The sequence below is a fragment of the Sesamum indicum genome, linkage group LG10 (assembly GCF_026168435.1).
Source record: "Sesamum indicum cultivar Baizhima isolate 11 linkage group LG10, ASM2616843v1, whole genome shotgun sequence".
NCBI classification, from domain to species: domain Eukaryota; kingdom Viridiplantae; phylum Streptophyta; class Magnoliopsida; order Lamiales; family Pedaliaceae; genus Sesamum; species Sesamum indicum.
In genome coordinates, this window is record NC_142666.1 from 14,489,362 (window position 1) to 14,513,805 (window position 24,444).

Sequence of the window (24,444 nt, forward strand, 5' to 3'; positions counted from 1 at the left end):
CATTCATAATTGTGCAACTTTTGTTTTAAATTCATCTTCTTTTCCATAAATTAACCATTGCCAAAAAGGAGATACACAATTCCGAATGGCCCGTAATCATAAAAATTTGTAATTAATTAGTCCAAACTACAAACTCCCTTAAATATTTAAAAGAGGGAGCACGTGCAAATTGAGTACTCTATTAAGTAATTGACCATTGATTTAACTGAAGAGTATGTGATTTGCATTTGACTTTGTTAAATATTTAACAAATTTTTTTATTATGATTGAAATTGCTAGTTTTTGTTACTTACGGATTAAATATAGTGAATGCTGAAATAATTGAACCAAAATTACAAAGAAATTAAGTTATAAAACGTAAATTGCAATGTTTTGTGTTCTTATCCAACCATATATACTTTCAAATAATAATATGCAACAAGCCAAAAATATATGTAAATGATTAGTTGGAAATTTACAAAATAAATGTCATAAAACTACTTTCCGCCAGTATTGTCAATAGGTGAAAAGTTAAAAAATATTGAATATTACTGTTGAACAATTTAGAGAATTCAGCATCCTGATTGTCGTGTTGCATAAAAAAACTATTTAAGTATATATATATATACACATATGTATATATTTTCTGCAGTCTTACCTAATTTGAGTCTATAGTCTGTAGTTTGTCGTGATGCTAATAATACATGGTAAGTATAATAATTTAATATTATAAAATCTTGCTTTGAGATGTCGTGTTGCGGATTTTATAAGAAATTGCGATAACTTGGACCTAATTATTACACTGGTATGCATTACAACTTTTTTTTCCCCTTTGAAATTGATGTGCGTTAATTACAACTCAACATACTTGAACTGTTTAATATATTTCTTTAATGTGGAATTCAAAAAACTTGAATTATTTATGGAACTTTTGTTTGAAATTCATCTTCTTTTTCATAAATTTTGAAATCTTGTGCTGGATATATAAATTATTTGTTTTAACTTTCTTTGAAAAGGAAAATAACAATTGTATGTGAATAGAGTATTTTTAAGGCTTAAAATATTGGGTATCATGAGAAAAGATGATGTAATAACAAATATTGTACTGTATGTAATTCAACACAATTTCAAATTAACCATTGGCAAAAAAGAGATACACAATTTTTCAGTGGGTCATAATACGAAAACTTATAATTAATTAGTCCAAATTACAAACTTTCCTTAAATAGTTAACGGATGGAGCACGTGCAAATCAAGTGCTCCATTAAATAATTGACCATTGATTTAATAGACAGAGCACGTGATTTGCACGTGCTTTGTTAAATGTTTAATAATTTTTTTTATTATAATTAAAATTGCTAATTTTTATGACTTATGGAGTAAGTATAGTGAGTGTTAAAATAATGAAATAAAAAACGCAAAAAAGGTAAGTTGTGGGATACAAATTTCAATATTTTCTGTTCTTATTCGTACCGGTATATATACTTTCAAGGAATAATACACGACAAGCCAAAAATATATATAATAATTAGTTGAAAATTTTCAAAATTCACATCATGAAACTATTTTCCAAAAGCCTTATCAATAAATGAAAAGTTAAATAATATTGAATTTTGTTGTCGAACAATTTAGAGAATCCACATTCCTGATTGTCGTGTTGCGCAAATAAATTTTTAAATATTGACATATTTTTCTGTCAATCTTACCTAATTTGAATTATGATCTGTAGTATGTTGTGAGCGCTAATTATGCATGGTAAGTATATGATTAATATCACAAAAATCTTGATTTCTAATATCATGTTGTAGATTTATTATAAATTATATTAAACTTTGACCTAATTATTACAGTGTTACGTGTTATAACTTTTTTTCCTTTGCAATCTGGGTGGATTAAATTCATGACACGCAGACTATTTATATATTTATTTAATTTGAAATTCAAAAAACATGAATGATTATGAAACTTTTGTTTGAGATTGATCTTCTCTTTCATAAATTAATCAATTTATCACAAAGAAGATACATAAATTTGAAATCTTGTGCTAGATATATAAATTATTTCTTTTAACTTCCTTTGAAAAGGAAAATAACAATTGTACAGAATCTTTTGAGGGCTTAAAATTTTGGGCACTCATGAGAAAAGATGATGTCAATTAGTATAACCAACATCATATCTCCTATGCAATGTATTCAACACCATTTGAGTAAAAATAGTAAAACATAGTATAAGAGAGTATCTAGGGTCGTATAGGCGCCTGCCTATATAATGCAGTAGAATACAGTATCCAAATTCACTCTGGTAAAGAAATTATTTTCTCCGTGCAAATTTTCTTCTTGTCTCTCGCTCTCAAGGTTTCACGTCTCACTCTCTGTTTTCCTCTCCCCCCTCCCTAAAAAAAAATCCAGATCGAACCATTTTTTTGTTCTCTGCATGCAACTGAATTCGGTGGTTGACGTGGATCCCTAACCTGAATTTCTCTCTTTCATTTCTGCTCAGTGAGTTCAAAGAACTAATGAGGACGCAAAAGGCGGTGAATCCAGACAGCCTTGAAATCAACCCCACGGGTGGTGCCGAACCCGAGTTGCGAGCCAATGAGGGGGGCCCGTGCGAATTGAACAGTGCGGATAGGGTGCATGACAATCTGCACAGAGTTAGAGTGAGTGAGGCGAATGGCTTTGTCTTTTATACGAGGAACAAGAGGTTCAAGAGAAGAAGAAGCGAGGGTGTAAGTATAACTGAACCTCCGGAGGCTGTGAGATCGAACGATGAAGATGCAGTTCATGGTGGTAATGTGGGTGGTGGAGAGGGCGAGATGATGGAACTTGAAATGAAGGAGGATGGAGTGGCAAAAATCGATAGGCCTCCAGAGTTTACGCGATCGGGAGGACTGAAGAGTGAAGAATTGGAGGCGTCGGGTGGTCGGACAAAGGGGAAGATGGAGATGGAGATGTCCAAGGAAATCCTTGTTCTAGGGTGCCCAACAACTGCTGACGAGCTTTTACAGACGGGATTGCTGGAAGGATACTCAATTTTCTACGACGGTGGCGATAGGGTAACGGTCAACAATCACCATCGGCATTAATTATAACATATTTCTCTTTTTTTATAATTGCTGCCATTGTTGATTTTATCATTACTGTTGGCTTGAATGTGCATGAACTGTGCAGTGCTTGCTAATATATTGTGTGCATGTTTTTTTCTCTGTGAAACAGCCTGAATTCAATCAAATCCAAATTGAAAACTCGGTCTATATTGGAATTGGATAAAAAAAGATATGGTTTGGTATTTAGTTTTTATTGGTTTGTAGAATGGCACCGAATACTAAAATATTAATTTTTTATATATATATTTTTACATTTAATCATGTACATATTTATATAAATAAGAATTGTGACTACAATTTTTAATATTTAATTTGGAATTCAAAAAACACCAATTATTATGGAACTTTTGTTTGAGATTCATCTTCTCTTTCATAAATTAATCAATTTATCACAAAGAAGATACATAAATTTGAAATTTTGTGCTAGATATATAAATTAGGTTTTGCACAATTCTTCTCGCTCTATATTTTTCTCTCTTCCTCCCAAATAGAATCTAGATTGAACCTTTTTTTCTTTTCTGCATATAACTAAATTCTATAGTTGATAACTCTGCAATTATAATGATTTTATAGCAATTTAATTTCCCTTTTTAAGCCAAAATATTCCTAATTATGTGATTTTATTGCATATTCAGCAAAAAGAAAGATTACAAGGACGTTTCTGCAAAATTGACAAAGTGCGCCCACGCTTAATGGAGTAGTCAACTCGGGATAAGGATAAGCACAAACGATTTCCCCAAGAGATAAAGGAATCAAGTGTTTAGATTTAGAAAGGATTCTTTTAAACTTATCTTTTCTAATCTATTTACCTTTTTAGAGTTTATCACGTATCCATCCCCCCACTACGTCTAGATTCGTAAGGGACTTTTATTATAAATAGGGGGGATCTCTTCATTAGAAATCGTTCAGTTTTTATCCTAGAACTCTATAGAATTCTCTGTTCATCTCTTCTCTTTTATTTTATTTTACTACCGGAATTAATGGAATTCCACTTTCTAGTGTGTTCTTCCATTAATATGTCCGGCTAAATTCCTTATTTTCTGGTTAAGGTATGGTGATTGCTTGATTCCCATTATGTTGTGAGATCTAATCTGCGTTCTACACTTGTCAAACAAATATTCATGTTATTCTCTGTGCTTTAATTACAAACGTCTGATTTATGAATGATTCGGCCGGTTGTTCATTATCAAGAAGGTTTGCTCAGCTAATTGAACTTTATAAATCCGTGTAATTGTTTATTTAGTTCAATACTTAGTGGCAACGTAGCATGATTAGTTATGTCACAGTATTTAATTATGTTATGGGGAATGCATGATCTAGTTTAAATGAATTGTCCTCGTAGGAGTTTGTTGATTAGAATCAGGCCATTCTAATTCTTAATGTTGTTAATAGATTAAATCTTGTGGACGTTCCCAAGGTTGTCTGTTAATTAGAGATCTAGCCAACGGTCGTACCTTGGCTAACGAAAAGGTAAGGAAAGGTGAGGTTGGTAGGTCGTACCAACGACCATAACTGGTTTATTTGTCCATACATGTGTTATTCTTGCATTAATGATCAACTCACGAGAATCAAGCATAATCCTAGCCTTAACCGGAAAATCTCTCTCTCATATCTCTATCAGGTATTTTTAATTATTTAGTTTTTGATCACATCTTTTTATCAACAACCTTCCCCATTATTTTCCATTTTTCTAAAAGAAATTAACTTAAAACCAATCCTTGTGGATCGACCCTACTCCCACCTTCACAAGTGTAGTAGGAATTATTTTTGGTGACTTCGACACTCATCAAATTTTGGCGCCGTTGCCGGGGATTGGCGTTTTTAAGTATATTTCTTTATTTTTTTTATTACTTGATTTTATCACCATTGATGCCAAGGTCTTCTCGTACAGGTAAATTGGTATACGACCTAGAAATCGAAAAGACCGCACGAAGACTTCATCGGGAAACTAAGCAACAATCGGAAGGAACATCCGCTCCATACGAAGACGAAGAAGACATAACTTTGGAGTTTGAGGAATCCCTAAGCGAATCCGAAGAAGAGATAATGGCTTTGATTCCTGAAAGATCGATCAATGACATGACGTTGGTTCAACCACTATGCATTGAGTACCCTGATTTAGAGGTAGACTTTGAACTGAAATCTGGATTAATTCATTTACTTCCCACTTTCCGTGGCCTCGCAGGTGAAGATCCACATAAGCATCTAAAGAAATTCCATGTGGTATGCTCCGGAATGCGCCCACAAGGCATAAGCGAGGAACAAGTCAAATTGAGAGCGTTCCCCTTCTCTCTTGCCGACCAAGCGAAGGATTGGCTGTACTTTCTACCTTCAGGATCAATTACAAGATGGAATGATCTCAAGAGGCAGTTTCTTGAGAAATATTTCCCTGCCTCAAGAGCCACAACGATCCGGAAGGAGATCAGCGGGATTCGACAATTCGCGGGAGAAAGTCTTTTCGAATATTGGGAAAGATTCAATCGGCTAGTGGAAAGTTTCCCCTATCATCAAATCCCGAACCACTTGTTGATCCAGTATTTCTACGAAGGTCTATCAAATATGGATAGGAAACTAATAGATGCGGCAAGTGGCGGAGCATTGTTCGACAAAACCCCCACCAAAGCGCGTAAACTAATCTCGATTATGGCGTCTAACACGCAACAATTTGGGGTTAGACACGATGATCCACCTAGAAAAAGCAACGAGGTAAGTAATCTTGAAGAACGTTTAAATCAACTCACCACTGTTGTTGAAAAAGTTGTTGCAGATACTTATCAACAAGTCAAAGCGTGTGGTATCTGCACCTTAACGGGGCACGCTACCGACATGTGCCCAACTCTTCAAGAATCAACTACCGAACATGCCGACGCCGTAGGAGGATTTGTCGGACAACAACAGAAAAGATATGACCCTTTCCCCAACACATACAACCCCGAATGGAGGGACCACCCGAATCTGAATTACGGCAACCAACACTTTCAAAAATCCCAATACCGACCACCTCAACAACCTAACCCCACGCCTAACACATCCCTCGAAGACATGATGAAAGCACTAGTGATCAACACACAACAATTCCAGCAACAGACCCAGACGAGCTTCCAACAATTCCAACAACAGACCCAGCAGTTCCAGCAACAGACCCAGATGAGCATTCAAAATCTAGAGTCTCAAATCAGTCAACTGGCGTCATCTGTTGGTAAGCTCGAGTCCCAAGGTAAGCTACCTTCTCAATCTGTTATTAACCCTAGACAAAATGTTAGTGTTATTACACTTCGTAGTGGAAAAGAATTGCAGGAACATGTGAACAAAGATGACACCAAACGTGGGCTCGGTGTGAAAAGAAAGTCGAAAAAAGAAATTGAGGTCCAACAAGAACAAACCAAACACGAAGTAGACCATCCGCAGCCTTTGGTAACTAGACCACCATTCCCAAAGAGATTCACCAAAGCGAAGAAGGAAGAGGAGGAAAAAGAGATCCTTGAAACGTTCCGCAAAGTGGAGATAAACATCCCGCTGCTCGATGCCATCAAGCAAATACCCCGATACGCGAAATTTCTCAAAGAATTATGCACTAGCAAGGGTAAACTCAAGGGAAACGAACGGGTAAGTATGGGGGAGAACGTCTCCGCAATTCTCCAACGAAAATTACCCCCAAAATGCAATGATCCAGGTACGTTTTCTATCCCTTGCAAAATTGGAAAAATTGGAATAGAAAAAGCAATGTGTGATTTAGGTGCTTCTATCAATATTATGCCTCTTACTATATATGAATTTTTGAATGTTGGCCCATTGAAAGAAACGGGGTTTATTCTTCAACTTGCCGATCGTTCTGTAGTTTATCCCGAAGGAGTTCTTGAGGATGTACTTGTGCAAGTTAATGAATTGGTTTTTCCTGCTGATTTTTATGTGCTTGATATGAGGGGGGATATTTCTCCCAATTCTACATCTATCTTGCTAGGAAGACCATTCCTTAAAACCTCAAAAACCAAAATTGATGTTGATGCCGGAATTCTCTCTATGGAATTTGATAATGAGGTTATGAGTTTTAAAATTGATGGTGCCATGAAATATTCTAACGATGTGCATTCTATTTTTTTCATTGATTCTATTGATCCTTTATCGCAAAAAAATGCTATGTTCAATGGTAGAGGAGCATTCAAGACAACAATTGTCAAAAGATCGAGTCGAAAAACTTACAAGAAAAAAGTCTTTCATGACAAAATAAGTTCAAGGAAGAAGTCATCCATGGACTACCAAGTTCCCCTAAATCCACACCATCACCGGGTGCATTACATAGAAGAAGTGGATTTAGAGTGTCCAACTTATTCAAGTTGAGGAACAACAATGTCTAGCCATAGACATTAAAGAAAGGCGCTGCATGGGAGGCAACCCATGAAATCCCTATCCTCTCCTTTCCTCTTTCATTTAATTTTAGTTTTTGCAAATTTTATTCAATTCTGTTTGGATGGCTGAAAAATAGATTTGGAGATGTCACTAAGCGTGCCCACGCTTAGTCACACTTCGTAAACTGTTTTTCACCTTCATTCTCCTTCTTTCTCTTTAATTTCCCCTCTTTATTTTTATTTATTTATTATTAAAAAAAATCAGAAAATCGAAAAATCGAAAAATATATGTCAATCGAACAATAGGGAAGAAGATAATTGACCTCGATTTTTCTCTTTCAGCCAAATCGCCGCTATCACCATTATCGCCGCTGTCGCCACCGTTCGTCGTCACTCAGCCGCCAATCGCCGCCGCCGTCTTCTGTCGCGCCATCCGCCAAAAGCCCGTTTCTCAACCCCCTCCGTCTCGTCTTCTCTCTTGCTCTAGCAACCAGGAAACGCACGTCCGCCAAGAAACCCTCCGCCGCCGCCGCACTCAGGGACGCTTCCTTAAACTCTCTCCTTTTAATTTTTCCTTGAGTTGCATGTCATAGTGCACATTGAGGGCAATGTGGACTTTAAGTGTGGGGGTATTATTGTTGAGCATGTTTATTAAAATAGGTGTTGTTGGTTGCATGATTGAAAATGGTTGTTACTCTTATTGATTGTTGAAATTGAAAAGATATTTTTGTGCTTGATCTTCTTGACTTTTGAGAATTGAGTTTTGTGGAAATTTCTTAGCCTTATGGAAAATTTTTGCTTGATTTTAAAAAAATTTTGGCATGATAAAACCCCTTCAATTTTGGATTAATCTTGGTTTGATGATGTTATGTGTAAGAAAAATATATGTTTTATGCTTGAGGATAATTCACTAGTTGAAAGCTTGTCTTCACCAAAATGACTTGAGTTAAAACCTTCTGATATAGGATTAGTGGACTAAAGCACACCTCGTGAGATTTTGAGCTTGATATATTCATTAAAAAAATCTTCATTCTTTCTTGAGAGAATAACACTTTTATGGCTTTGTCTTCCTAGAACTTGCCTTGAACCACATCGAGGCCACACAAATATGCATTTATTTGGATATGATAAAGGCATTAGAAACCACTTTCGGCCTTCTTTAACCACCCAACACGTTTTTAACATTAGAGAACCCCTTTGAGCCTCTTGACCTATTTTGTTGAATAACCCGTCATATACAAACCTATCCCGTCGCTTGTTTAAAACCTTGATTTTGATCCCTCTAAGAACTACTAGAGCATCAAGGGAAATGGGTTTAGGTTCAAAAGAACAAGTTCTCAAAATAGGAGATCGTCAAAATCTTTGTGATTTACATGCTTAAAAGATGTACCTCAAAATGAGTGTGGGGGTTCCAAAATTATATTCTGCTTTACTTTGTGGGAACCGACATCAATTTTCTTGGTCTATGCCTATCACAAAAATGGAGAGGAGAAAAAAAAGAAAACAAAAACGAAAAAAAAAAGAGAAAAAAGAAGAAAAAAATAAAAAAATGTATGAACTCTCCAAAAGGAATAAGAAAGGCATAGTTCAAGGAATTGTCGAAAGATCTTGAAGGGAGATGAGTAAACTTTGAGAGCTTCGAATTATTGTTTACTCAAATTTTTTGGTGCTCTAATTAGTTTCTTGGAATTTAACCTCATTATCTTTTTATCCTACCCCAAACCAAAGCCCCATTACAACCAAAATTAAAGACCTCTTGATCCATATATGTGCATATTTCAAAAGTGGTGGAGTTGTGGTGTATAGGCAAGCCTATGGTGAAGCATTGTCGTAGTAAGTGTCGAGAGATACACTTGAGCCATACATACACTTGAGAGAATGGAAAGTGGAGAGAAAATAGTCCATTAATTTTATGCGATTGGTTTTGATAATGGTCATCATGTGAAATCTTGTTTGATACATGTTGAATTATCTCCTTCATAAAATATGTCATTCACTTTGCACATGATTACAAACTACCTTCAGTAGTTTAAAATTTGGAGGGATTTTTGAATGCATCTTGATTTTTGGTTGAGGACAAGCAAATGGCTAAGTGTGGGGGTATTTGATAACTCTGCAATTATAATGATTTTATAGCAATTTAATTTTCCTTTTTAAGCCAAAATATTCCTAATTATGTGATTTTATTGCATATTCAGCAAAAAGGAAGATTACAAGGACGTTTCTGCAAAATTGACAAAGTGCGCCCACGCTTAATGGAGTAGTCAACTCGGGATAAGGATAAGCACGAACGATTTCCCCAAGAGATAAAGGAATCAAGTGTTTAGATTTAGAAAGGATTCTTTTAAGCTTATCTTTTGTAATCTATTTACCTTTTTAGAGTTTATCACGTATCCATCCCCCCACTACGTCTAGATTCGTAAGGGACTTTTATTATAAATAGGGGGGATCTCTTCATTAGAAATCGTTCAGTTTTTATCCTAGAACTCTATAGAATTCTCTGTTCATCTCTTCTCTTTTATTTTATTTTACTACCGGAATTAATGGAATTCCACTTTCTAGTGTGTTCTTCCATTAATATGTCCGGCTAAATTCCTTATTTTCTGGTTAAGGTATGGTGATTGCTTGATTCCCATTATGTTGTGAGATCTAATCTGCGTTCTACACTTGTCAAACAAATATTCATGTTATTCTCTGTGCTTTAATTACAAACGTCCGATTTATGAATGATTCGGCCGGTTGTTCATTATCAAGAAGGTTTGCTCAGCTAATTGAACTTTATAAATCCGTGTAATTGTTTATTTAGTTCAATACTTAGTGGCAACGTAGCATGATTAGTTATGTCACAGTATTTAATTATGTTATGGGGAATGCATGATCTAGTTTAAATGAATTGTCCTCGTAGGAGTTTGTTGATTAGAATCAGGCCATTCTAATTCTTAATGTTGTTAATAGATTAAATCTTGTGGACGTTCCCAAGGTTGTCTGTTAATTAGAGATCTAGCCAACGGTCGTACCTTGGCTAACGAAAAGGTAAGGAAAGGTGAGGTTGGTAGGTCGTACCAACGACCATAACTGGTTTATTTGTCCATACATGTGTTATTCTTGCATTAATGATCAACTCACGAGAATCAAGCATAATCCTAGCCTTAACCGGAAAATCTCTCTCTCATATCTCTATCAGGTATTTTTAATTATTTAGTTTTTGATCACATCTTTTTATCAACAACCTTCCCCATTATTTTCCATTTTTCTAAAAGAAATTAACTTAAAACCAATCCTTGTGGATCGACCCTACTCCCACCTTCACAAGTGTAGTAGGAATTATTTTTGGTGACTTCGACACTCATCAAATTTTGGCGCCGTTGCCGGGGATTGGCGTTTTTAAGTATATTTCTTTATTTTTTTTATTACTTGATTTTATCACCATTGATGCCAAGGTCTTCTCGTACAGGTAAATTGGTATACGACCTAGAAATCGAAAAGACCGCACGAAGACTTCATCGGGAAACTAAGCAACAATCGGAAGGAACATCCGCTCCATACGAAGACGAAGAAGACATAACTTTGGAGTTTGAGGAATCCCTAAGCGAATCCGAAGAAGAGATAATGGCTTTGATTCCTGAAAGATCGATCAATGACATGACGTTGGTTCAACCACTATGCATTGAGTACCCTGATTTAGAGGTAGACTTTGAACTGAAATCTGGATTAATTCATTTACTTCCCACTTTCCGTGGCCTCGCAGGTGAAGATCCACATAAGCATCTAAAGGAATTCCATGTGGTATGCTCCGGAATGCGCCCACAAGGCATAAGCGAGGAACAAGTCAAATTGAGAGCGTTCCCCTTCTCTCTTGCCGACCAAGCGAAGGATTGGCTGTACTTTCTACCTTCAGGATCAATTACAAGATGGAATGATCTCAAGAGGCAGTTTCTTGAGAAATATTTCCCTGCCTCAAGAGCCACAACGATCCGGAAGGAGATCAGCGGGATTCGACAATTCGCGGGAGAAAGTCTTTTCGAATATTGGGAAAGATTCAATCGGCTAGTGGAAAGTTTCCCCTATCATCAAATCCCGAACCACTTGTTGATCCAGTATTTCTACGAAGGTCTATCAAATATGGATAGGAAACTAATAGATGCGGCAAGTGGCGGAGCATTGTTCGACAAAACCCCCACCAAAGCGCGTAAACTAATCTCGATTATGGCGTCTAACACGCAACAATTTGGGGTTAGACACGATGATCCACCTAGAAAAAGCAACGAGGTAAGTAATCTTGAAGAACGTTTAAATCAACTCACCACTGTTGTTGAAAAAGTTGTTGCAGATACTTATCAACAAGTCAAAGCGTGTGGTATCTGCACCTTAACGGGGCACGCTACCGACATGTGCCCAACTCTTCAAGAATCAACTACCGAACATGCCGACGCCGTAGGAGGATTTGTCGGACAACAACAGAAAAGATATGACCCTTTCCCCAACACATACAACCCCGAATGGAGGGACCACCCGAATCTGAATTACGGCAACCAACACTTTCAAAAATCCCAATACCGACCACCTCAACAACCTAACCCCACGCCTAACACATCCCTCGAAGACATGATGAAAGCACTAGTGATCAACACACAACAATTCCAGCAACAGACCCAGACGAGCTTCCAACAATTCCAACAACAGACCCAGCAGTTCCAGCAACAGACCCAGATGAGCATTCAAAATCTAGAGTCTCAAATCAGTCAACTGGCGTCATCTGTTGGTAAGCTCGAGTCCCAAGGTAAGCTACCTTCTCAATCTGTTATTAACCCTAGACAAAATGTTAGTGTTATTACGCTTCGTAGTGGAAAAGAATTGCAGGAACATGTGAACAAAGATGACACCAAACGTGGGCTCGGTGTGAAAAGAAAGTCGAAAAAAGAAATTGAGGTCCAACAAGAACAAACCAAACACGAAGTAGACCATCCGCAGCCTTTGGTAACTAGACCACCATTCCCAAAGAGATTCACCAAAGCGAAGAAGGAAGAGGAGGAAAAAGAGATCCTTGAAACGTTCCGCAAAGTGGAGATAAACATCCCGCTGCTCGATGCCTTCAAGCAAATACCCCGATACGCGAAATTTCTCAAAGAATTATGCACTAGCAAGGGTAAACTCAAGGGAAACGAACGGGTAAGTATGGGGGAGAACGTCTCCGCAATTCTCCAACGAAAATTACCCCCAAAATGCAATGATCCAGGTACGTTTTCTATCCCTTGCAAAATTGGAAAAATTGGAATAGAAAAAGCAATGTGTGATTTAGGTGCTTCTATCAATATTATGCCTCTTACTATATATGAATTTTTGAATGTTGGCCCATTGAAAGAAACGGGGTTTATTCTTCAACTTGCCGATCGTTCTGTAGTTTATCCCGAAGGAGTTCTTGAGGATGTACTTGTGCAAGTTAATGAATTGGTTTTTCCTGCTGATTTTTATGTGCTTGATATGAGGGGGGATATTTCTCCCAATTCTACATCTATCTTGCTAGGAAGACCATTCCTTAAAACCTCAAAAACCAAAATTGATGTTGATGCCGGAATTCTCTCTATGGAATTTGATAATGAGGTTATGAGTTTTAAAATTGATGGTGCCATGAAATATTCTAACGATGTGCATTCTATTTTTTTCATTGATTCTATTGATCCTTTATCGCAAAAAAATGCTATGTTCAATGGTAGAGGAGCATTCAAGACAACAATTGTCAAAAGATCGAGTCGAAAAACTTACAAGAAAAAAGTCTTTCATGACAAAATAAGTTCAAGGAAGAAGTCATCCATGGACTACCAAGTTCCCCTAAATCCACACCATCACCGGGTGCATTACATAGAAGAAGTGGATTTAGAGTGTCCAACTTATTCAAGTTGAGGAACAACAATGTCTAGCCATAGACATTAAAGAAAGGCGCTGCATGGGAGGCAACCCATGAAATCCCTATCCTCTCCTTTCCTCTTTCATTTAATTTTAGTTTTTGCAAATTTTATTCAATTCTGTTTGGATGGCTGAAAAATAGATTTGGAGATGTCACTAAGCGTGCCCACGCTTAGTCACACTTCGTAAACTGTTTTTCACCTTCATTCTCCTTCTTTCTCTTTAATTTCCCCTCTTTATTTTTATTTATTTATTATTAAAAAAAATCAGAAAATCGAAAAATCGAAAAATATATGTCAATCGAACAATAGGGAAGAAGATAATTGACCTCGATTTTTCTCTTTCAGCCAAATCGCCGCTATCACCATTATCGCCGCTGTCGCCACCGTTCGTCGTCACTCAGCCGCCAATCGCCGCCGCCGTCTTCTGTCGCGCCATCCGCCAAAAGCCCGTTTCTCAACCCCCTCCGTCTCGTCTTCTCTCTTGCTCTAGCAACCAGGAAACGCACGTCCGCCAAGAAACCCTCCGCCGCCGCCGCACTCAGGGACGCTTCCTTAAACTCTCTCCTTTTAATTTTTCCTTGAGTTGCATGTCATAGTGCACATTGAGGGCAATGTGGACTTTAAGTGTGGGGGTATTATTGTTGAGCATGTTTATTAAAATAGGTGTTGTTGGTTGCATGATTGAAAATGGTTGTTACTCTTATTGATTGTTGAAATTGAAAAGATATTTTTGTGCTTGATCTTCTTGACTTTTGAGAATTGAGTTTTGTGGAAATTTCTTAGCCTTATGGAAAATTTTTGCTTGATTTTAAAAAAATTTTGGCATGATAAAACCCCTTCAATTTTGGATTAATCTTGGTTTGATGATGTTATGTGTAAGAAAAATATATGTTTTATGCTTGAGGATAATTCACTAGTTGAAAGCTTGTCTTCACCAAAATGACTTGAGTTAAAACCTTCTGATATAGGATTAGTGGACTAAAGCACACCTCGTGAGATTTTGAGCTTGATATATTCATTAAAAAAATCTTCATTCTTTCTTGAGAGAATAACACTTTTATGGCTTTGTCTTCCTAGAACTTGCCTTGAACCACATCGAGGCCACACAAATATGCATTTATTTGGATATGATAAAGGCATTAGAAACCACTTTCGGCCTTCTTTAACCACCCAACACGTTTTTAACATTAGAGAACCCCTTTGAGCCTCTTGACCTATTTTGTTGAATAACCCGTCATATACAAACCTATCCCGTCGCTTGTTTAAAACCTTGATTTTGATCCCTCTAAGAACTACTAGAGCATCAAGGGAAATGGGTTTAGGTTCAAAAGAACAAGTTCTCAAAATAGGAGATCGTCAAAATCTTTGTGATTTACATGCTTAAAAGATGTACCTCAAAATGAGTGTGGGGGTTCCAAAATTATATTCTGCTTTACTTTGTGGGAACCGACATCAATTTTCTTGGTCTATGCCTATCACAAAAATGGAGAGGAGAAAAAAAAGAAAACAAAAACGAAAAAAAAAAGAGAAAAAAGAAGAAAAAAATAAAAAAATGTATGAACTCTCCAAAAGGAATAAGAAAGGCATAGTTCAAGGAATTGTCGAAAGATCTTGAAGGGAGATGAGTAAACTTTGAGAGCTTCGAATTATTGTTTACTCAAATTTTTTGGTGCTCTAATTAGTTTCTTGGAATTTAACCTCATTATCTTTTTATCCTACCCCAAACCAAAGCCCCATTACAACCAAAATTAAAGACCTCTTGATCCATATATGTGCATATTTCAAAAGTGGTGGAGTTGTGGTGTATAGGCAAGCCTATGGTGAAGCATTGTCGTAGTAAGTGTCGAGAGATACACTTGAGCCATACATACACTTGAGAGAATGGAAAGTGGAGAGAAAATAGTCCATTAATTTTATGCGATTGGTTTTGATAATGGTCATCATGTGAAATCTTGTTTGATACATGTTGAATTATCTCCTTCATAAAATATGTCATTCACTTTGCACATGATTACAAACTACCTTCAGTAGTTTAAAATTTGGAGGGATTTTTGAATGCATCTTGATTTTTGGTTGAGGACAAGCAAATGGCTAAGTGTGGGGGTATTTGATAACTCTGCAATTATAATGATTTTATAGCAATTTAATTTTCCTTTTTAAGCCAAAATATTCCTAATTATGTGATTTTATTGCATATTCAGCAAAAAGGAAGATTACAAGGACGTTTCTGCAAAATTGACAAAGTGCGCCCACGCTTAATGGAGTAGTCAACTCGGGATAAGGATAAGCACGAACGATTTCCCCAAGAGATAAAGGAATCAAGTGTTTAGATTTAGAAAGGATTCTTTTAAGCTTATCTTTTGTAATCTATTTACCTTTTTAGAGTTTATCACGTATCCATCCCCCCACTACGTCTAGATTCGTAAGGGACTTTTATTATAAATAGGGGGGATCTCTTCATTAGAAATCGTTCAGTTTTTATCCTAGAACTCTATAGAATTCTCTGTTCATCTCTTCTCTTTTATTTTATTTTACTACCGGAATTAATGGAATTCCACTTTCTAGTGTGTTCTTCCATTAATATGTCCGGCTAAATTCCTTATTTTCTGGTTAAGGTATGGTGATTGCTTGATTCCCATTATGTTGTGAGATCTAATCTGCGTTCTACACTTGTCAAACAAATATTCATGTTATTCTCTGTGCTTTAATTACAAACGTCCGATTTATGAATGATTCGGCCGGTTGTTCATTATCAAGAAGGTTTGCTCAGCTAATTGAACTTTATAAATCCGTGTAATTGTTTATTTAGTTCAATACTTAGTGGCAACGTAGCATGATTAGTTATGTCACAGTATTTAATTATGTTATGGGGAATGCATGATCTAGTTTAAATGAATTGTCCTCGTAGGAGTTTGTTGATTAGAATCAGACCATTCTAATTCTTAATGTTGTTAATAGATTAAATCTTGTGGACGTTCCCAAGGTTGTCTGTTAATTAGAGATCTAGCCAACGGTCGTACCTTGGCTAACGAAAAGGTAAGGAAAGGTGAGGTTGGTAGGTCGTACCAACGACCATAACTGGTTTATTTGTCCATACATGTGTTCTTCTTGCATTAATGATCAACTCACGAGAATCAAGCATAATCCTAGCCTTAACCGGAAAATCTCTCTCTCATATCTCTATCAGGTATTTTTAATTATTTAGTTTTTGATCACATCTTTTTATCAACAACCTTCCCCATTATTTTCCATTTTTCTAAAAGAAATTAACTTAAAACCAATCCTTGTGGATCGACCCTACTCCCACCTTCACAAGTGTAGTAGGAATTATTTTTGGTGACTTCGACACTCATCAAATTTTGGCGCCGTTGCCGGGGATTGGCGTTTTTAAGTATATTTCTTTATTTTTTTTATTACTTGATTTTATCACCATTGATGCCAAGGTCTTCTCGTACAGGTAAATTTGTATACGACCCAGAAATCGAAAAGACCGCACGAAGACTTCATCGGGAAACTAAGCAACAATCGGAAGGAACATCCGCTCCATACGAAGACGAAGAAGACATAACTTTGGAGTTTGAGGAATCCCTAAGCGAATCCGAAGAAGAGATAATGGCTTTGATTCCTGAAAGATCGATCAATGACATGACGTCGCCCGATCTGAACCAGCAACCACTATGCATTGAGTACCCTGATTTAGAGGTAGACTTTGAACTGAAATCTGGATTAATTCATTTACTTCCCACTTTCCGTGGCCTCGCAGGTGAAGATCCACATAAGCATCTAAAGGAATTCCATGTGGTATGCTCCGGAATGCGCCCACAAGGCATAAGCGAGGAACAAGTCAAATTGAGAGCGTTCCCCTTCTCTCTTGCCGACCAAGCGAAGGATTGGCTGTACTTTCTACCTTCAGGATCAATTACAAGATGGAATGATCTCAAGAGGCAGTTTCTTGAGAAATATTTCCCTGCCTCAAGAGCCACAACGATCCGGAAGGAGATCAGCGGGATTCGACAATTCGCGGGAGAAAGTCTTTTCGAATATTGGGAAAGATTCAATCGGCTAGTGGAAAGTTTCCCCTATCATCAAATCCCGAACCACTTGTTGATCCAATATTTCTACGAAGGTCTATCAAATATGGATAGGAAACTAATAGATGCGGCAAGTGGCGGAGCATTGTTCGACAAAACCCCCACCAAAGCGCGTAAACTAATCTCGATTATGGCGTCTAACACGCAACAATTTGGGGTTAGACACGATGATCCACCTAGAAAAAGCAACGAGGTAAGTAATCTTGAAGAACGTTTAAATCAACTCACCACTGTTGTTGAAAAAGTTGTTGCAGATACTTATCAACAAGTCAAAGCGTGTGGTATCTGCACCTTAACGGGGCACGCTACCGACATGTGCCCAACTCTTCAAGAATCAACTACCGAACATGCCGACGCCGTAGGAGGATTTGTCGGACAACAACAGAAAAGATATGATCCTTTCTCCAACACATACAACCCCGAATGGAGGGACCACCCGAATCTGAATTACGGCAACCAACACTTTCAAAAATCCCAATACCGACCACCTCAACAACCTAACCCCACGCCTAACACATCCCTCGAAGACATGATGAAAGCACTAGTGATCAACACACAACAATTCCAGCAACAGACCCAGACGAGCTTCGGTGGAAATTAGGTTTTGCACAATTCTTCTCGCTCTATATTTTTCTCTCTTCCACCAAACAGAATCTAGATTGAACCTTTTTTTCTTTTCTGCATATAACTAAATTCTATAGTTGACACCAATCTATAACCTGAAGTTCTCTCTTTCATTTCTGCAGCACAACTGAACTAATGAGGACGATGGTAGAGAATCAAAACTGCTTATAATATGTAGTAAGTAAAATAATTTAGGTTTTTTCAAAAAAAATCATTTTTTTTGTAAATAAATTACATTAATTGCGACCTAATTATTACAATAGTACGTGTTATAATTTATTTTAAAATTCGTGAGTGTTACAACTCATTGCTTTTGAATAAGCCTGTCAATGGGCTAAACTTAATTACCCTTGCCCAAACCCATACTCTTAACTGATACTCGTTAAATTAAATTCATTGGGTTTGAATCCAATAAATTTGTTTCCCATTTTATTAGCACCAACTCGTGCCCAAATATTTCCACAATTCCACATACCATCTCTAGAGAACTCTTACTGACGAGATCGCTCAGTACTCTCCATCGGTCTGCTCATTCCGCTCTCCATCCCCCCCGCGACCCCCATCATTGCAACCGTCGCCCACCGTCCACATCTAGCCCAAACCCTTCTACTCCTTGAAATTAAAAAGGAATTGGGGATGGCAAGGGCAGTCTTAGCCATGTCATCGGTAATGTCCCAAGATTGCAATCTACGACTCCTAGACATAAGCTCAAGAAACTCGACGACTTGTGCTCTCTCTTTTGGTGGATTCTTTGACTTTCCCTTTCCCCAGGCAGGTTGGCATCTCTCTCCCGCTCCCTTTACCAGAGGGAGCACATGATTCGCACGTGCTTTGTTAATTACTCTGTTTTCTCTCTTTCCCTTCCTCTCCTCCTCCCCAAAACAAAATCAAGATCCAACCCATTTTTTTTTTCTGTATGCAATTGAATTTTTTGGTTGACACCAATCCTACCTGAATTTCTCTTTTTCATTTCTGCAGCACGACATTCGTGAGTTCAAAGAACTAATGAGGACCAAAATGATGGAGAATCCAAACTGCTAATAATATGTGGTAAGTAAAATAATTTAAAATTACACAAAATCTTTCCTTTTGCAGATAAATTGCATTGATTGAGACCTAATTATTACAGTAGTTTGTGTTATAAATTTTTTTTTTAGAATTCGTGTACGTTACAACTCATTGCTCTCGAATAAGTCTATCATTAGGCTGAAATTACCCATGCCTGGGCCCATACTTTTAACCCATACTCAAATTAAACCGATAGGGTTTGGATGAATAAAATACCGGCTCCTTGTTTTCCATTTTATTAGTACCCAACTCATACCCAAATTTTTCTGCAATTCCACGTACCACTCTCTTGAAAACTCTCACTGACTGAGATCTCTCAGTATTCTTCGTCGATCTGCTCTCCATCCCCCCCACCACCCCCATCGCTGCAAGCGTCGCCCACCCTCCGCAGCCTGCCTAAACCATTCTACCGCCTTGTAACTAAAAAGGAATCGAGGATGGCAAAGGCAATCTTAGCCATGTCATCAATAATGTTTCAAAATTGTAACCCACAACTCCTAGACCAAAGCTCAACAAACTCGGCGATGTGTGTTCCCTTTTTCGATGGAATCTTTGGCCTTCCCTTTTTCCATGTAGGTTGGTATCTCTCTCCCCCAATCTTTGTGTTCCCTTCTCTTGTGACGATCTTGTGTGTGTGCTTTTGCATGTGCTAGTATATGTATTTGTGCTTGTGTGTGCGTGTAAATCTTCGCTTTCTTGTCTTTCGATTGTGTTCTCATTTCTCTCAAGAACACTTTACAATAAAATTTGATTTCTCTCAACAACAGCAACAATACACTAATCATTTTGATTTCTCTCAATAAAATTTGGGCTTTATTTTTATTTGATTTACTATAAAATAAAAAAATAATGGTTGGATTTCTCTCGATAAAAGTTTGGGCTTTATTTTAATTTGGTTTATTACATAACAAAAGAAAAAAAAAACATCGGGCATGGGTCAAAAAACATGAATTATTATGGAAGTTTTGTTTGAGATTCATCTTCTCTTTCATAAATTAATCAATTTATCACAAAGAAGATACATAAATTTGAAATCTTGTGCTAGACATATAAATTAGGTATCGCACAATTCTTCTCGCTCTGTGCTTTTCTCTCTTCCCCCAAGCTAAATCTACATTGAACCTTTTTTTCTTTTCTGCATGCAACTGAATTCTCTAATTGACACCGATCTATAACCTAAAGTTCTCTCTTTCATTTCTGCAGCACAACTGAATTAATGAGGACGAAAATGATAGAGAACCAGAACTGCTAATAATATGTTGTAAGTAAAATAAAAATCGTTCTTTTTGTAAATAAATTACATTAATTGCGACCTAATTATTACAATAGTACGTGTTATATTTTTTTTTTTAAATTCGTGAGTGTTACAACTCATTGCATTTGAATAAGCCTGTCAATGGGCTAAACTTAATTACCCTTGCCCAAACCCATACTCTTAGCTGATACTCGTTAAACTAAATTCATTGGGTTTGGATCCAATAAATTTGTTTCCCATTTTATCAGCACCCAACTCGTGCCCAAATTTTTCAATCATGTAGGAATTAATTTTTTTATGATATTGCTTAGGTGCATGTTTTAAGCCATACAGGGATTTAGTTAACTATCACACCTTGCTTTCTTGGCCTGCTTCTACAAAACCCTCAGGTTGGTCCATATAAATTTCTTCATTTAAGTGCCCATTCAAAATGCAGTTTTAACATCCATTTGATGAATATACAAATCAAATATTGCAGCAATAGCAATTAAAAGTCTAACGGATGCCGCTCTAGTTATCGGAGAATATGTATAAAGAAACTCTAGACCTTCAAGTTGCTTGAAACCTTTAACAACTAGTCTAGCTTTAAATTTGTCAATTAAACCATCCGGCTTTAATTTTTTTCCTGAGGACCCATTTACACCCAATTGTTTTACAACTCGGTGGTAAATCCACTAGCTCTCAAGTTTTATTTGAAATTAGAGATTTCATCTCATCATTCACAACCTCTTTTCAAAAATTAGCATCAGGTGATGAAAAAGCTTCTTTCATAGTAAGAGGGCCATTTTTAACATTTAAAAATATAAAAATTAGGACTAAAATCTTTTTCTACTCTAACTGTTTTACTTCTCCTTAGTTCAACATTATTTTCCTCATTTTTCAAAATTGAAGTGGAAGAGCTAGGTAAAAATAAAATACTCTTTTCAATATTTTGACCCTCACTATTTTTAGAATTAAACGAAAACTTTTCTTCATGAAAATATAGAATCACATTATCTTCCAGTATCTATAATCACATTATCTTCCAGATTTAAAAATCTGTAAGTTGTACTATTAGAAGCACAACCAAGAAAAATATAAGTTGTAACTTTTACTCCCAATTTAGGAATTTTAAGATTTGTTAACTTCGCATAGGCTAAACAACCCCAAACTCTAAAATATCTTTTGGCTTATAACCTCTCCACACCTCAAAAGGTGTTAATTTGATTTTTTTTATGTGGCACCCTATTCAACACATAACAAGCAGTTAAGATAGCTTTACCCCAAAGATTTGAAGGTGCACAAGATTCAATAGGCATGGCATTTGTCAAATCAACCAATATTCTATTTTTTCTTTCAGCTACACCATTAGATGCAGGAGAATATGGTGGAGTAACTTCATGAATTATTCCTAACAATGTAACAAAAGAATTAAATTCATTTGACTCACATTCTCGGCCCCTGTCATTTCTAATTCTTTTATTTTCTTACCCAATTGATTTTCAACTTCATGGAGATAATCTTTAAACTTCTCAAAAGCATCACTTTTATTTTTCATCAAATAAACGTGAGTATATTTAGGAACATCAACAATAAAAGTGATAAAATAACAATTTTCTCCACGAGTTAAAATTCCTCCAAATTCACTAATATTAGGGTGAATTAATTTTAACAATTCAGTTTTTCTTTCAACACTTAGATGAAGCCTTTTTTTTATCTTATATATACTACAAAATTCACATTTCTCAAAATCCTTTTCATCATTGGGATTAATCCTAAATTACTCATGATTCCACATAACGAATTTTAATATGACATAAATGAGCATGCCAAAAATTAATAGAAGAGACCATATAAACAAAAGTAGAAGATACTTTATTCATCTCAACATTTACTTTAAACATCTCATCACATGCATACCCCTTACCCAAAAAATACCTTTTTTGGTAATTACATATTGATCAGGTTTCATAATCTATTTGAAGCCAGCCTTGTTGAGCAGAAAACTCGACATCAAATTCTTCCTCATGGAAGGAGTATATAGCACATCTTTCAAGGTCAATATCCTTCCTGAGGTAAATTTTAACTCAATTTCTCCAGTTCCAAGCACTTGGATGGTATGAGAATCACCAAGTATAACATACTTAGATAGATTGTTGAGAAGATAATGCCGACATTTGAATGCATCATTGTTGTAGTTTTTCACTTTCTTTTGGTGGATAACATTCTCATCATCATTCATATTAGTGTCATCAACCTTGTTCGGATTTTTTCAGTGAGAATATAGAAAACTTTGAGAAGGCTTGTGTAAAAAAAGTACTTTACACTTCCATCTCTTGAAATGGGTACCATTGAAACGAAATGGCTTGTTGAGATCTTCTATACTGACATGGCTGATTTTTCAACTGTAGCCATTGAATCTCCTTGAAATTGTTGTAAAATAACAATTTACAGCTGAAAATATAAAAATAAATCTTTAGGCTGAGGGGCGGATATCTCGCTCTCTTTAAGGAGATTTAAGCCCACTGCAACAAACTCTTCACTAGTCCAGTTGTATCATTCTTAACTTGTTCTCTCCAGGATATAACAGTCGAACAATGTCGTATGACTCTAAGTCACTCTGGATAAGTAGTAGAGTCCAAAGCTCCACAAAAAAAAAAAGAAAAAAAAAGAACACCTTCCAACAACTAATATAACTCACTTTTATAATTGCTTGTAGTATATATATATGTGTGTGTGTTATTGTGTTATAAAACAAGTAGAATGATCCCTTTTTACAGGTATAGAAATCATCCACCATCTTAATGTGAATTAATGGATAATTATGTAATAGAAAGTGTTGATAAATGGATAGTAATGTGTATGAATATGCTGTAGAAGTGGGATCATGATATTGAAAAAATATTATTGCAAACATTATGACCATAAACATCCACTAATCTCAACTTCAAATATGAAGAGGCATACATTTAATTTAAATATTAAAATACAATATATATATTAATATATATACTAACATCGGCTAATCGTGCAACGCTTGCTTCGCTTGTATATCATATTTGGGCATAGAGGAATATGAGAATGTTCCGTCGAAATGGTAGGGATCCTCGAACTATAGCTAAAATAGTGATAGAACAAGTTCGGCTTAAAATTTTATTTCATTATAGTCCAGATTCTATAGAAGTTGCGGCTTATAGAATTTGGAGAATAGTAAGGTGGATGTGAGGAGTCTGGGGGTCATACTGTTGTACTTTTATTTTCAATGTAATTTCCCTTTCCGAAAAAAAAAATTATTTTGATATTACTTTTCAAATGAAAAAAGAAATAAAAACTATAATCATGTTTTTTAATCTTTAAATTTTTTTAAATTATCAAACAAAAGATTCGATTTACTTAAATATTAAAAGAAAATATAAATATATATATCGTTAATTATCTAAACCAAAATAATTAGTTCAATTCGATATTTGAAATAATATTTTGGCATATTAATTTTTAAAATTTATCAAAATTTTGATTCGATTCAATTTGAGTTTACCAAATGAACACCCTTACATCCTAAATCATAGCTCTCTTGACATCCTCATACAAAGGATTCCATCCCTAGACTTTTACCAACCATCCCATGAACTCCTCCATCAAAGTATGCTTATTATATAAAATGTCAAATTATAAATAGAAGAAGGCTATTTGCCTTATCAAATAATTCTAGTACAGGATAGCTCAAGCTTAAAAAGAATAGGTTAATTACACTTACACCTTTTTTAAAATATGAAATTGCATTTTTTATCCAAAATTTTCTGAAATTGCACTTGCACTCGTTTAAGAATTCTCAATTTACAATTATCATCATTTTCATTATGATTTGGACGGAAAATACTTACTTTAGCAAAAGATAAAATACATAAACTTCTAAATTTACACATCATTCAACATTTGTATAAATTATTAACAATATGGCTAATGTTTTCATTTATTGACGATTATATTTTATCTAATGACTATAATTCGGGACTAATATTTTATTGACTTTTTGTATATTATATTTATCCCCTTGAAATATCTAGAAATACAATATTTCAATTTCCCC

The 24,444-nt window shown here is 35.9% G+C and overlaps 3 protein-coding genes across 3 annotated transcripts; all 3 read left to right on the forward strand.

Moving 5' to 3' along the window:
- The first annotated feature begins 4,954 nt into the window (after nt 1-4,954).
- On the forward strand, nt 4,955-7,423 carry LOC105160986 (uncharacterized). Its single transcript, XM_088886244.1, has one exon. The coding sequence runs from the start codon at nt 4,955-4,957 to the stop codon at nt 7,421-7,423; it is 2,469 nt and encodes an 822-aa protein (XP_088742370.1).
- Nucleotides 7,424-10,863: 3,440 nt separating this feature from the next.
- Nucleotides 10,864-13,332, forward strand: LOC148786709 (uncharacterized). Its single transcript, XM_088886245.1, has one exon. The coding sequence runs from the start codon at nt 10,864-10,866 to the stop codon at nt 13,330-13,332; it is 2,469 nt and encodes an 822-aa protein (XP_088742371.1).
- A 3,440-nt stretch (nt 13,333-16,772) lies between these two features.
- On the forward strand, nt 16,773-18,029 carry LOC148786710 (uncharacterized). The gene has a single exon (XM_088886246.1). The coding sequence runs from the start codon at nt 16,773-16,775 to the stop codon at nt 18,027-18,029; it is 1,257 nt and encodes a 418-aa protein (XP_088742372.1).
- Nucleotides 18,030-24,444: the final 6,415 nt, after the last annotated feature.

What these genes read in the sequence shown, in the direction of transcription:
- LOC148786709 (XM_088886245.1), top strand. Translation starts at nt 10,864, where the DNA reads ATGCCAAGGTCTTCTCGTACAGGTAAATTGGTATACGACCTAGAAATC.
- LOC105160986 (XM_088886244.1), top strand. Translation starts at nt 4,955, where the DNA reads ATGCCAAGGTCTTCTCGTACAGGTAAATTGGTATACGACCTAGAAATC.
- LOC148786710 (XM_088886246.1), top strand. Translation starts at nt 16,773, where the DNA reads ATGCCAAGGTCTTCTCGTACAGGTAAATTTGTATACGACCCAGAAATC.